This window comes from Bombus pascuorum, chromosome 11 (genome assembly GCF_905332965.1).
Source record: "Bombus pascuorum chromosome 11, iyBomPasc1.1, whole genome shotgun sequence".
Taxonomy (NCBI): domain Eukaryota; kingdom Metazoa; phylum Arthropoda; class Insecta; order Hymenoptera; family Apidae; genus Bombus; species Bombus pascuorum.
The window spans coordinates 6390402-6406304 of record NC_083498.1 but is presented as its reverse complement, the minus strand read 5'-3'; the positions used below and the strand labels follow the sequence as shown (position 1 = coordinate 6406304).

The following is a 15903-nucleotide window of genomic DNA, read 5'->3' as shown; positions in this document are numbered from 1 at the left end:
CGCGAGAGATTCAAGGAGAAGGGACCGGGAATCATTCCCAGCGATCGTCCTCCGTTTTGCATAACAATGTGTTTCGTATAAAATCACACGGAACGACGATTGATCCCGGTTAACATCGATCCCGGAGCCGCGCGATGTTCAACGCCTGTTGTCGATCGACGATTTCCGGAGATTGGTTTTATTCCGTGCGAAACGTTTTCACGGATTCGCGAACGTATCCGATACGCCGTCCCCGAGCAACTCGTCCGTGTCATTGACCGACGACAAACCGGTGAACGAGCGAAAAGATTTTCGCGTGGCGAGCGAAGAAATATGCACGGGCGACGCGATGAAGTAAGCGCAAACACGCGGCTCGCGCAGTGTACACAGGCTGATTTATGTAATCCAACGGCTCCCTGTCGATCATTCAGCCTTACTACCGTTATTATCGAAAGTTAAGTACGCTTAACGGCGAAAGGGAGGACAAGAGAGAAAAAAAGGGAAGGTATATAAATAAGAAGAATATTGTCCTGTCTGAAGAGAATAGGCTAAGGTAGGGTTATTTCACTGGAACTAAGTAATTTGCCTTGTAATTCGCCAAAATCGGCTATGACCAATTGCTAGAGGAGCAGTGTCGTGCTTGAATAGAATAAGGCAAGGTGAAGTAGGATTATTCGAATTAAGTTAAGTAATTTGCCCTGTAATTCGGCAAAATTGGTTATGAACGATTTCTTACCGATCTGGAAGAATATTATCTGAAGGAAGAAAGGTAAGGTACGGTAAGATTATTTGAATCGAGTTAAGTAATTCGCTAAAATCAAATAAGATTTTTCAGCCATTTGGAAAAATATTGTCCTGTCTGGACGATAGAACAGACAAGTTTGGTTTGTCATACGAAGGATATTTCAGTCACGCTAAGTAATTTACTTTGTAATTCATTAAAATTTATTGCGAATAATTTTCTAAGCTGATCCACGTCTGGAAACAGGCTATTTGAAAATCACAAATCAATGACCAACAGTGAAATACATACTCGTGTAGCTGCACACGAGTCATAAGATAATTTAAATCATGTTGTTGCTTTGTCTCCGAATTATTAACACCGTTATGATATACGAACACGATAATTAACACGGTCAGTTTTTGGAAGAGTCAGTTATCAATCAGTCAGTATCGAGCCTTCTTATAATCAGTAATCAGTTAATTAGTGAGTATCGAGCAATCGTAGAGCGATCATCATCGTGCGAACCTACTCATTACCGTGTATACGCATAACGAGCAACACTTAGCGACCGATCACGAACTTTGTGCTACAAACAGTTTTTAATATATTTGACTACATCGAGTTCTCATCAGTAGATACACCAACACGTTCAATCGTCCTCCATACTCGTATATTATGTACACGCATTGATAGTTACAGTTTTCTATGAACACTTACTCGTTAGAATTATTCTCATTATTCTCGTTATTGTTTATTGCTCAATATTATCGTATCATTATGAAACTTTCCCAAAAGACATAGGGAAGAAATGAAACGCTTCAGAAGCCTGCAAAAATCATCCGGAGAAAAATGAAAAGTCTAATTCTACTTGAATCTTTCTTAATACTCGCTATAAATTTTCCAAACGACCTAATACAAGATCATTAGATATTATCTCTCACTAGTTTCACTTCTAAAAGACCGGAACACGTATCTGAGTGATCAAATTGATTTCTAGAAGATCTAGAAGCCAAGATGATCGATGGAATACAGTTCATCATCCTCGTCAGATGTAAAATATTGTCTTTCGCCAATCGATACAATCCTGTTCCTTTTCCGATGCTCGTCAATAATTCGTTGTCCGAAACGAAATTGACGAATGTGAATGCTGTCGCGAACGTGACGAATATGAACGTTGCACAAGATACGGTCGCGTTAACGTCAACGTCAAACGTCGCGAAGCGCGTCGTTCCGACGATGAAACCGTAAAACTCGAGTCGTTTGCGCATGTAACGTAATGACCCGTGGGTATTCAAAGGGGCTCGCGTTATTCCCAGTTCCATCGCAGGTAAACCAATTTCCACGAACGACAACTCCCGGCAGACGTTACTCACTTTTACTCGCGAGCTTTTCACAAGTACGCCGCACGAAACGTTCTCGACGAACAACAGGGCACGTCGACTCAGCGCATGGCTTAATTATTAATTAGTACGGTGGGCAGCACGCGTGTTCGGTCGTCGATTCTGGCATGTCTCGCGATTTTCATTGTTACAACCGTGTTTAATAATTAATGAAATTTTTATCGTCTGGTTAATCTCGTTCGACGCCGTGTACAATTAGCCTGTTGCTAATAATTTACGAATAGCGAGCATATAATCTTTCATTCCGAATATCATCTTTTAAATATCGATTTTACCTCGGTTTCCCTCGGGATATGCCAACATTATCTGCTAAATCCTTGCATCTAGAGATGGAGATATAACTAGATATTGAGACGATAATTTGAAAAAATATTATACAGACAGATACTGTTAATATATTTCGCTATTTAATTTATCTACCAATTAGTAGACTTTGGATGTATTTTCATGAATACGAATAACCGGTAAACGCTGTAACGAACATTGTAACTTTGTAATTGTAACATTAAATTTCCGATGAATGCATGAAAGCCTGCAACAACTCTACCGATTACCAAAAACGCTATGATACCTTTGAGAATCGTCGAAAATGAGATCATGAGTCTATGAAGAGAAACTCAATGATTCACGCGTTCCGTAATAAATTTCTATTGGTCAAAATTGTACTATAGCGAAAAGTACTTGCCAAACGGCTATTGATCTTTCAGAATTAGTTGCGAAAATATGTAAGAACGATATATGGTTTTATTCTGCTGTAAGGTTTTCTATCGGCTTTCTATCGGCTTCTCTTACGTGTGCGATACTTTTTACACAAGTTTGCAACATTTTTACAAAAATTTGAAGATCGTCGCATTAAATTGGCGCAAATTCGCGCAACGTTCGTGACAACCGGACAACGGCGTGTAATTCAGCGGGAAATCGTTAGCATTGTTTATTAAGACATCCGGTAACGAGCGACGAGCGACGACTTCGACGGTAGACGAGAGTGACGAATCGCGTTTGCCACTGAACAACCTTCTCCCGGAGTTTATGCGCGGAGAATCGTGTTTCGTCGTTTCAATTGAGATTATTAATGCTGCTCCTTTTTATTCATATTGTACGAATAAGATAAGATTCAATCGTCATTTGTTGTTTATTGTTGTTTATTGCGTTAGCGAGATAAAATTTAATTAAGGGTTGAAAAACGGTAGTCCATGTTCACGGTCTACGTGATGCGTTAGGGGATGACGAATCGCGTTTATGGTCTCGCACTCCTCTCACCATAGGAGTTTTACTGCCTTCGCAGTTCTTACAATTCAATGATCTTTTCTTTCATTTGTTCGCTCGTTGAAATATAGTAATTAACTATTCAATTCTACGTACCGAGTTAAACGTTATTCTATTAAATAATATCAAATCTTTTTATTCCTTTCTTTAAACAGCATTATTATTATTTTTTTTTTTTTTTGTAGAAATTATTTCATATATCGTTTCAAATTTCGGAATTTTCTCCATATTTCTTCATTTTACATATGGTATTTGCGAAAAGAGCCATGTAGCTAGGGAAAGAAAATTTGTCAGGAAATTGGTACGAAGAAGAAAGCTTAAGATAAATTATTTGTTAATAGCTTTTAAATGCTCAGATTGTCACATAGGATATTGTTTACGTGTGTTGTCTAAGAAATAGATCAAAGCCTTATATTCAAATATGATACGACATTTTTTTCTTGAAATCACTATTACACAATATGTAGACATTTTAATTCGTTTTCTGTGGATATTGATTGTCTGTGGATCATAAAAATGTTTTTAAAATACTAATACAACTGTTATGAAATTTACACAATTTTCTATCCTAAAAGATTAAAAGCGACGGTTTTTGGAAACGTCTCTCCCAAAGAGACATCGTTTTTTAAAAATTTGAAATTTCATATGTTACAATCCAATACAACACGCGTATTTGATCATTTACCGAAATGGTACTAGTTTAACGTAGGATACCTGGAATATGCGTCGGACAAAATTCTTTCACCCGAGCGAAATTTGCATTTTCAGCATGAAAGCTGCAACACTAAAATATCACGGGTCAAACTAGTGAAATTTTCACCGTAGTTACTACGCGGAGCATAATCTCATCCAAAAGGCATCCGTTATTATTTGCAGAAATAGTTCCAACAGTACGAGAAATTATGATTAAAGCGGAAAAGAATCGACGTTTATTTCAGTTCACTGATTCAGATTGTTCGACGACGTACGAGCAACGCGCGATCCAACTTTATGACGTGTGCATCATCGATGACGACCACAGCGGTTTTGGCAATAGCAACCGACTGGCTCATCGTTGGATCGCCGGCCAAGTATGACGAATGGGTGTTTATAATCTCAAGCCACGAGCCGTGTATGTTTCGAGTTATTACGTGTACGTATTATACGATGAAACGTTTTGGAATCGGTGCTTACTTCCTTAACCGCATGTTTGGCACATTTTGAGTACTAAAAACAAAATAGTGCGACGGAAATCGCGCGAAGAAAAGGAGAATCATCTCCAATTGGAACGTACAAAAAGGCTTTTTGGTTCGAAATGTCTCACGATGACTCACGTCGGTTAACATAAGCGTGCGAAATCGATCGAACAATTTTATTAGCCGATAAAAAATTAGAACGACTCATACGCAAGTTTGATTACAGATAACAGGCCAATACGGCTCTACGTCTAATGGTTGTCGTCATCGATGACGTCGTTGCACGTGTCAACTCTCTTATCAAACTAATCTCAATAATTCTTGACGTGTACATCAAACGTATTTCGGATCAAACAATCAACGTCATCGTAGGTATTACAATTTCGCGGAATGTTGGAAATTTCCGAAACTCTCCAGATGAAATTTTCTCTGTTACGCAATCGTGTCATCAAGTTTGCACGCGGTACGCAAAATTTCACTAAATCAACTGGTTCAGCTTCTAGCGTCGCATAGAGTCGAGAAAGGTTTAACCATGTTACCTTCTCTCCATCGTTTTCCGTTCAATTGTACTTTTCTAGCGTTAAAAGACATCTCAAGTTTGAGTGAAAGGTGAAGAAATTGTTACTGGTATGCGTTAAACATTTTCTTTGAAAATATTATTAAAACGAGATTGAAATACAAAAATTCGAGGATCGTAGTAGATCTGAATCAAAGTTAAACCGAAAACAATTTCTGATAAGGAGGGGATAAGCAACTTCTGGAGAGAAATAGCTGTATTTTAGTGGCAGCGAACGTGTTAATCAATTGAAATGATCGTCCCTAGTCTCTCGAAACAATGACATCTCGCCTCCCACAGCCCATTTCCCTCATCTAGTCGTCGCTGTACGTGAAATAACGAACCGTCTGTCAAGCTGCATTCCACTTTCCGTCTGTGACCCATATCCACGAACGACAATGAACTCTCAAGAAGCATACTCTAGATTTTTTTCCTTGTCAAGTGGAAAACAGATCGATGAACGATCGTACCAGACCGGCCGGCTCGTTTTTATCAGACCGGATGGCGTTAACACGTTCGAGTAAGTTCGTCGATCTTGGCCCGAGGCTCATCGTGTTTGCCAAATTTCCCGGGAGCCCAGTTCTCTCTGGCTCGCGGCTTTTACGTAACGCTTCGCGATTTCCATGCTCTCCACTACATGTTTTCCTTTCATGTGCGGCGAGATTCGAGACGTCGATTCCAGCAACCAGCCAAAATGACTGTAGCCAGATTTTTTACTCTTGCAGTTACTAAAAACATACGAATATCTTTGATGATATTTGCTTTCGTTGAGACAGAAATGCGATTATTACATTGGCTCAGGAAAAGTATCTGGATATTTACCATAGAAAGCTTTCACGTTTATATATTGTACGTGTCGTGTAAAACATTTTCAAGTTTCGTTACACGACTCTCATGATTATATTGGTTAAATCGATAATGATAACGAAACTTGACGATGGATGATTGCTCGTTTAAACAGTTCTGCGATCTCTGCGAAAAATATACTTGCGCTAAATATGTCGCGACTTCTATGTACATTTTCACATTTGTTTCGAACTTTCCCAGTGTATGTAATCGAATTTCAAAATTTCAAATGTATTGAAAAAAGTTGCCAACAAGTGTTAGATTATATTCGCTAATCACTGTACGTTCGTATAGTTTTCTAAAGATACAAAGACAGAAAAATATATTCTACAAAATTCACAGTAGATTACATCTGAAATCTGTTCACATTCGTAGCTTTGCTACGTATACATCGATCGTACGCTGGTACATTGTAACATGAAAATCGAACGTTTTCAATGAGAACGAAGGAACCGGTGAAAAATGTTGGCTCGCGAAGAATTTACAGTTTCCAGACGAGGGAAAGAGGGAAAGACGGAGGGCGTATAAACACTTAACATCGCGGGGAACGCCAATGAGCCGAGAGAAGAAGGTGACTCGTTCCCTTTTACCCGCCCACCGTAGGTTCGTGCATGATGTACGATTTCCTGTCTTATGGGTCGTACAATAATAACGAAATGTCAGGAGTGTACGTACGATTTACTTCGCGTTACCATACAAAGCCACGACACTTTAAACAATGATCTATGAAAGCTGCTGCCCGAACGTCTCGTCCCGTCACTGATTCTGAATGAGAAAAAAATCTCGTCTCCCATTGGCTACCTGCGAACTCGCTGGGAAATTGTGAATGGCACTATGGAGTCGACCGTTCTCAAACTCGAGGAATTTATTCTCGTAATAAGGATATGATGGCTCGTTCTATGAACATATTGTACGTATTGTATTCGAAAAAGTTCAATGAAGTAGCTGAAACTGTGTAGGTAGATGGTAGTATTGGAACTCGAAGAAGACAACTGTGACAGTTTAACGAACTGAAAATGTCGAGGTCGGTTGGTTTTGACAGGAAGGTCTGCTACACTCAATGCGCCGATTACATAACGAAGGGGTTAAGCGAGGGTTCAAACGCATCGAGGGAGTCGAACCTTCGCGAACCAACCACTTGTTAACGCATCCAACTTGAATGCAACTTTTTCAAACCGCAAGAATTAAACGACGAGATGAACGACTAGAAAGAATGAAACATACGAGTTTGCGTCTCGTAACTATAATATCATTTAACACTAGAACTACCAATAGTTAACACGAAGCTATTTCTATCAAAACCAGTGAAGAAAATAACTGGTTTTTATATTTTTATATTTATTTTATATTTATTGATTTATTGCTTTCTTACAGAAGGAATTCCATGTTATGTAGTATATTTTTGGTATTATTGATTCATCTGCGATCATGATCCCTAAACAAGGGTTGACACATTTATAAAATTGTAGAACCGGACATTTTGATTTGTATGGTATTTCTAGTGTTATCATCTAGCGATGTAGCGATCGATTCGGAATTTTTCTGATAACTGATATCATCGTATCGAATGATACGCGGTAAAAATTTAAAAAACGAGTGGGAAGTTGTACAAAACGAGGAATCTGGTTAATTGGGGTTCAATGAACAGATTGCAGGACCCTTTTACACTTTGACAAGTACCAGTCATTTTGATTGGTGTTGGTATAAGTAGCCTTGATACAAAATTATTTTGAGTTTGAACACGCAAAAAACAAAATAAAATGCATTATATTATTCTTGTAATCACCGTTGCAAAAGTCATTACATCATTGTGGAAAAAAATATAACATGAAGTGGGAATTTTAAAATAAAATTGTAAAAACAGTCAATTCGACTGATGTGGTAGTTCTAATGTTAAACAAATTGTTGCTTCTTACCCGAGCACAAAGTGTAAGATGTAATTAGAAGCAACGATTAGATATAATTAGAAATATGCAAAACTGAACGGTTACGAAACCTACTGTCACAAATTTCACTTTATCGTATCTTGAGCTCAAAGTTCAATTTCTTGCTGTAGTAAAATATTCTGTTGCGCAGGTTCTATAGCTACGAATGGATTGCTGGTTTTTACGCGTTTTTGGGAAATTGGAAGATGCAAAAACGTACAGAGTGCACATGGTACGTAGAAACATAGAAATTATCCAAAGTATGGTGTACTCGTTACAATATTTGGTACACGAAACAATTTTCCACCCATGTGTAGGTTCCATTTTTTAAATTATCTTCTTAAAAATATAAACGCGTATAAATATCCGCAGTCTACAACGAAACAAGTATGAACGACTATCCTACTGTATATCTTCCTTTCCGATAATCTTTTCGATCCTTTCTTGGGGGCAAGAGAAGGATAAATTGTTCTCAAATACGATTTCAAGCGTGATATACTTGGATTTTTATCAAAATTAATAAATAAAATAAGATTTATATATAAACGTATAAAAGTTGAAAGTTCTTCGGTGGTTTTATACTTACAAGCAATTATGAGATTCAGTGTACGTATTATACTATCAAGATGGCAAGCTTATGGAAGAATTTTTAAGGCTCGACCAGTTTAAGATTCAGATTGATTCCGAGCGAAGATTCCCGTTTGTGTTACACATATCAAAAACTCCATGTAGAAACGAATAATTCTATTTATGTACGAGGGAAAGGTTAGGCGTGGTCCAGCAACAACCGTCCAGCGCTCTTCTAATCGTTTCCTCTCGGAGGGGGATCGTTTGGGTTTCTAATCTTTCTTTTCGTACGAATTCAGGCCGACGGCGTCGACCCTTCGGTTTACCGAAGCCACTACACATAAACTACGCTCGAGTGTCCCAAATTGCTCCTAAAAGACATCACCGATCGCACCCTTACTTTTCCTTCCGATTCTCCCAATAGTGTAAATCACGAACGATCAAGGTCGATGAGGAAACTTTCGAAAGCAGACAAAAATACGAATAGACGAAAGTGCATCGCTGTTCACGAATACTAGGAAACCTACTTGTTGCATTTATTCGAAAATTCCCACAAATTCTACCACAATATATTTTATATTTTACGTTACAGGACACACGCTACGATGGAAATGAATTACAATGGAAGCGAAGATCACAAGCTAAGCTTCTTAAACTGCTCGTTTAAATGAAAAGGGAAGAAACTCCTAGATTTGAGATTGTACATTTTTTAAAAACAAATGATAAATCGATGAAGAAGAAACTTCCGTAAAAAGATCAATGGCTACGATAATCGATATTTTGAAGATATTTAGAGAGCTGGATCAACTTGTATTTGATCTTCAAAATCAGATAGAGGGAGATTCTTGTTTAAACAGATCGATCGACGATATTCAAAATTTCAAAGTTGCTTCCCAGCCAAGAACAAAATTAAACACACTGTATTTTTCCTATGCTTTTCAAACTTGAGATAAGTTTAATTAGAAAAGAAAAACAGCGCAAAGCTTTCAACTTGAGTTGATACTTATGAACGAACATCCGTACTGTACATGAAAGATTTATTTCAATTTTAAATTGAAAGGCAAATCACGATTCGCAGGTCTCCTTTCCTCTCGCCACAGTCAGCGTTTCTCGCCATTGTCTTTAAACGACACGCTCACGCCCGAGCTCGTTTCGCTAGCTTTTTTACGCCACTGACGATCGAGCCTCTTTCATTAATCGTCACGGTCGGCATCCTTAATGACATTACAGCGCGTCGGAAGATCGAGGACCGCGCTGTCTGACCTCTTTTCTCCTATCTTTCGCATCAACCCCTAATGTCTGCACGCGTATATCTATAGCACCAGTCATATAGATCGGGTATATAGTGTCACCCTACCTAGAGCTGTCATTCTCAAGTTTCTAACGTATGTGCCCTTTAATGTCAGAAATGTGCGCTTCACGAACATCTTAAAACACGTTTACCGTATTTTCACTCGTATTCTGCTACGTTCTTGTTCCACGTTTATGCCGTTTGATCTTGACTATCGATGTTTTCATTATCTTTGTTTCTATTAGGTTGTAGGTATACGAAACCTTCGATTTCTAAGGATTTATACAGATTTTTATATTGAATTTTATATTCATACTCATTGTTCATCGAATCTTAAAAATAATTACATATCTATAACATAGATAACGATAGAGAACAATTGAGGATATTTCGAAAATCAGTGGAATAAAAATTAGACATTTCATGTATCACACGTTATCGTAAATGCTGTGTCGCATAATCTTCGTGACTGCGAGCTAAGTAATTAACAGATCGATCAGACGTTCGAGTTTACATGTCCAACGAAGAAATGAAGAGAAACCTACGAAAATGTCACTTTTTCGTACTTCAACTTTAACATGTTTCTATATCTTAGAATCTATTCTCTTTTATCTTCACACGTAAATGACCTTCGCGTTCGTTTATAAATGAAAATCCTTCATCAGGTTGTCGTACACAGGGCACCAAGTATCGATACTTTCCTTTTACAGTTCCACTTCTTTATTTAACCAACCACCTCGACCACAGCCGTATTAATCTGCTGTCCTTTTCACAGCATAGTCTATACGCGTTTGACGATAAAAAAGATATAACGGGCAACATTAAACGCGCTTATTTCTCATAGTACCTATACGGTATGCAGTCGTCGACGTTTGTAAAATTAGAACACGTATATTCACACTTCGCAAACAATAGACAGCTACGTCCGAAGGGTTAATCGCGTAATTAATCACCGGTCAACGTTATCGTTAATCTTATCTCCAACAGCGTGCTGTTCGTTCAGCAATAATCTTAATATTCACCCTTGTGTTCCAGTCTATTCGATAAAATAACAATCAACATTGTCGTTGATCGTCGATGATTAAAACGACTTTTATTCGTTGTCAGTGAAATCTTTCTCGATGGATGGCGGGCAAGCGGTTGTCGCGGTCCGACGGCAACATCGCGTTGATCTTTCGCTCGAGTTCGCGCGTTCTCATTCGCCGATACATCGTTCTTTTTCTTGTTGTTTGTTGGGACGCCAATCGAAGATACCCGTCACCAGCGAAGATCGCGAAAAAAAGCAGAGCGTTTTGCATTTGACAAGCGAAGCGGAACAAGGTGCAAGCGACTATTTGAGACATCGGAGAGCAAAATTGAAGTTACAGTTTTCTGAATACGAGTTTCCTTCGCGTCAATTTCTACAAATGTATTAAATCTATTAACCGAGTAGTTGCTGAATCAAACATTTCTGTGATTATAGAGTTAGAAATTGATAGAAGAGAACCGAAATTATAGATTACGATTGGATTCCAGTCTTTGCAAGTATAAATATAATTTAATTTTACCAGAGACTATGTGACACATTAAGGAATAAAAGATTCATAAATACAGAAGTTGTTACATCAAAATCATTCTCGTTGAAAACAGGTTAATCGCATAAAAGTAGAGGAACTCGTTTCTTCCAAATCAAGTCCACATAACATAACGAAATTAGTTACACTGAATATTATGTCCGCGATAGAGAATTACTCGGTTTATTAGTCCACTTTTGCTCTCGATGCCTCGTCGTAAAATACAGTCGGGTGAGAAATAGGTAAAAGCCATTAGTCCATGCTGGAGTCTTCGGATCCATCGACGTTGTCATCGATATGATCACACGGAAGATTCCAGGCTGTCGTTAAATTAAAAGAGAATATCTCTTACACTTCGTCTACCGGTCCACGATAAGACAATGGAAAGGAAACATTCTGTCTGCGAGTATCGGTCCGGCGAACGAGAAAATCCGCGGTGCCAACGAGAATTCATAGTATATTTCAGAACAGAGGCGAAGTTAATCGCGGCAGGATCTTAACGGGGCCCGCGGTTCGACGTTTCGCGGCCAACACCGTCGACGTTGGCGCGATACACCCGAAGGCCCTCGAGCCACATTCGAGTGGTGACAAGAAACTTAATAGCCGGTCTTGAAATACAGGTTTCGACGTGTCGCTCGTAAAGATCGATTATCACCGAGTGTTTAGATCGGCGCCAATACCGGTAGCAACGTGTTGCCGCGCACCAAGAGGCGATCCAATCCTACGAAAAACTGTCTTCAGGCGCAGCTATGCCTACGCTGAGCGTATCCATCCTCGCGTTGTATTCGATCCATAAAGAAATTCCCGATAAGAAGCACGTAGCCGTATCGTGGACCACTCGACGCTCGAGGTTCTAGACTCTGCACTCTAGATTTAGTGGCGACAAATCACCGTGATCTGCTCGCTATTTCTATCTTCGAGGAGACACCTCCTGGAATCGTCTACGTGAAATGAATCCTAAAAGGCCTCGACTTACTAAGGTGTCAAACCGAGTGATAACGTTACCTGAAGGTGGTGGCGGTGGGTGGTGATGGTGATGGTGGTGATGATGGTATCCGAGTGCAGGAGGTGGCGGAGGATAAACTGCTCCCCAGATACAAGACGCAGCCGCAGCGGCCGCCACCTGTTGCTGATGATGGTGATGGTGATGTTGCTGCTGTTGCTGTTGCTGTTGTTGCTGTTGATGTTGTTGTTGTTGCTGCTGCTGTTGCTGCTGCAGGAGCTGCTGTACCTGAGCGATGTCTACGAATTCTTGCAACTCGCCGTCGGGCTCCGGGCCGGTTTCGCGTAGCCGGCCCTCCGACGAGGGCACCACCGCGAACGGATTGCCGCTGTTATGCTGCAAGTGGTCGAAACCCGCGAGCGGATTCGCGGGCTCGTAATTGCTGCGCCCGGTCGTGTGTTCGCGGCGCATCGCCAGTGCCAGCATCTTTTCAACCTGTCGCGCCGCCGGCCCTCGTCGCGGTGCCAGTCGTCCACGTGCTCTCGCTCCTCTTGCCTTCTATCCGCTGCTCGCCAACCACCGACGGCACCCTGTACTCCTTTATTCTCGTCGACGATGACCACGACGAGGACGAGGACGATAGCCGCGATAAAGAGCACGAGCGTGGTAACGAAGAGGAGGCCAGGCTATCGCACATGTCACGACGTCACCGACGACGCGAGCGTCACCGTCGCGTCCGGTCGGTCTCTGTGCGCGCGACGGACGATCAACGGAGCGATTCGACGCGACAACCGGCCGCAGGAAGTCGCTGTTAGAGAAACGTCAACGAAATCACTGTCGCGATCGATCAGTTCCTCGTTCGACGAACAGGACACTCGCGGAAGCGTTTGGACAGGCCAGCGGACAGCCACCGTTCGAGATGTTTGCGTTTCCACTCTCGGGGACAACGGATAAAGAGAGATTTTCACGCGGGCGGTGTTCCAACGGAATCGTCGAAAGATACTTTTTTCTTTTTTTGTTTCTTCGGCCACTCGTACGACAGGTAGAAAGCGCGGCACTGGTGGATCAAATTTCTCCCTGTTAATCAGGAGGAGAAGAAAGCGTCGGAGAAATCTTTCCGCGACAGAGTTGCTGGTTGCCCAAAACTTTATCCGAAACTCGCAAACTTCCCAAGTGTCCAACGTATTACGGCGGATCCAGTCGACTTAGTGTCGTAATCGATCCGTCGACGTCTTCGTAGAAATCCAATAGAAACTATTGCCTGGATGGAGTAACAGGACGACTTTGACACTGGAGCGTTCTCAATTCCGCGCTACGGTCGGAAGTTGAAGGTTCGCTCGTAGTTCGCGCCCGATAAACCGACGTACCGGCGCGCGTGCTGCCCGGTATCGTATCACTGGTGGATCCTGCTCTTTCTCGCTCTGTTCGTCCTCTTCTCCTCCTCTTCTTCCACACCGAGTCGGTTCTCCCTTCCTCCCGTACGACCAGCCTGCCGCCGCCCGCCCGTCTCTGTCGCTCACCGAGCGTTTTCCGGTCTGGATCACCGGCGGACTCTCCCCGAGAGAGTTCGTTTCTCTTCTTTTTCCTTGGACCAAGGGGTCCACCAGCGACGTTCCTCTCGACGACTTTAGGAACTCGTACAACGTCGAGGAACGGTTCGTGGATGCTGGAGCCGGCGAAGCAGCCAAAGGGGTTCGCGATGGTCCGCGGTAGACTAATAAAGAGCGGCTCGCGCGGGAAGTGGTCGGTCGCCTCGAGAGAGCGCTCGCGCGCGCGGAGAGAGCGCGCGAGGAGGCTGCTGCCGCGGCTGCTGGTGCTCCTGGTGGTGTTGCTGCGGGTGGCAGTGACGGTGGCGGTGGCGGTGACGGCGGCGGCGATCCTCGCGACCGGCGAGACGAGATTCGCTGGCGTCACGTGTCGTCAACATCACCCCGTGCATACTCCCGATACTGTACACGCTCCTCACCTATACGCGAGCCTCCCCTCCTTTCCTTCTTCCTCGAGACGCCCTGATCCTCGTCCGTCGCCTCCTCTCCTCGTCCGAGACGTTTCTTTTTTTACTCCTCTCTTTAAAACGCACACGGCAACGCGCACCGTCTTCGTCTCCTCCGCTCCTTTCGAATCATCCGTCTCTCCCGCGTGTCTCTCCGCGATTTCCATTCATTCCTTTCCCCCGCCCTTGTTCCCGCCTCACCGTCGCCCCTCTTCATCGCGACAGCACGCCAACCTTCATCTCTCTTCTCTTCGTCCGTTCTTCTTCCACTCGTGATCCTCCCGCTTCGACTTGTCTCCTCGCGTGCTTCTTCCTTCCTTCTCCTACTTTTCATCTTGCCTCTAACCTTGTCTCGCTTGTTCGTACACCGTCTCCTCCTGTGTGTTCCTCTTGCTCCTCTCGCGCGATGATTCCCTTCCTCGACGCGCGCGCTACGAAACCTCTCTTTCTCTCCCTTCTGTTCTTCCCTCCTGTTTCCTCTCGCGGAGGTTTGAACACCAACGCGTTCATCGCCGGTAACACTGCCAACGTTCGCCGGGTGACGTCACTGGCGTGGGCGCACCCCCACGCCAGAGAGAGCGCGTCTTTCTTTGCTTCTTTCTTCCTCCCTCCTCTTTCTCATTCTGCCTCATACTTGTCCCCCTTCTCTTCGACTTCTTCTTCTTCTTCTTCGTCTTCTTCTCTTTTCGCATTTCTCTTCGGCTTCGCGCTCGTCCTGGTAACTTCGCCTCGACTTATCTCCTTTCGTTGCTCGCTCGCGCGCCTCCAAACCACCTACCCGATCCCGCGTCGTTACAGACACGGCAGATTTCGACGCCGGAAGTACGGGAATCTCGCGGAAATTTTCGGTCCGGTCTGCCACGCGTCGCGACCTTGAAATTGGAGCGTCCAGAGAGAGGGACGACCGCGCGAGGAGAAGGTTGAGGTCGATACTCTCCCGGGTTGGATGACTTTTACCGTAAACACGCTGCCCCCGCGTCGTCCACGCTTCGTTCCTCCCTTCGATTCCGACTAGTCGATCCTTCGTCTCTCCCGTCGGACAAAAGCATCCTCGTGGAATAAAGAGGTCCTTGGATATTCAAATTTCTTTCGTCTTTGTTCTGTCTTAGCCGGACAAGGCTACGGCGGGTGCGCGTGTTCTGACGAACTGTCATTTCGAGAGCAATCGAATATGTATACACATAGACTCTTATGTGTGTACGCATTTCGATTCTCAGGTGGTTCATTCGTAAAGCTGCGTTTAGAACAAGCGAGCAAGCGTTCGCTCGTTGTCGTTTAGTTTAAACGGCCATTGAGCGATCTGTTCGTATATTCATTTACGAGAAGATCTACTCGTCGCAGAAGTCCTCGTCACGAGATTTTAGATACCAGCAGCTCTTTAAGATACCACCATTGTACCATAGAATACGATTGCTAATAAAAGTACAATGTACATACAAATGAAAATGATTCGTTTACATCGGAAGAGCTGCTTCTCGCGACGAAACGTGAAAACGAGGAAGGAAGGAGCACTCGCACTTTGATCATAGCCTAATGCAGCGTCTATCTTCATACATACTGATTGTCTACGAGAAAATATAGATAAAGATAAAGATGTTACAATTCCAAATATATAATCGACGGACTTAATTCTGAATAGTTTACAGATACAGAGATTCGTTTGTACATGGAATAACGGAGAAACG

The 15903-nt window shown here is 42.6% G+C and overlaps 2 protein-coding genes across 4 annotated transcripts in view; both read right to left on the bottom strand.

Moving 5' to 3' along the window:
- LOC132911897 (dendritic arbor reduction protein 1-like) overlaps window positions 1-14364 on the bottom strand; it is a 36344-nt gene extending 21980 nt beyond the window's left edge. The window contains exon 1 of one of the 2 annotated variants that reach the window (XM_060968918.1): window positions 12288-14364. In XM_060968918.1, the coding sequence (XP_060824901.1) occupies window positions 12288-12711 (424 nt within the window). In that variant the 5' untranslated portion in view covers window positions 12712-14364. The remainder of the gene's footprint in view (window positions 1-12287) is intronic. The other variant, XM_060968917.1, reaches the window with a different exon arrangement.
- LOC132911899 (double-stranded RNA-specific editase Adar) overlaps window positions 1-15903 on the bottom strand; it is a 114719-nt gene that overhangs the window by 21656 nt on the left and 77160 nt on the right. The gene's annotated exons all lie outside the window — the stretch shown is intronic.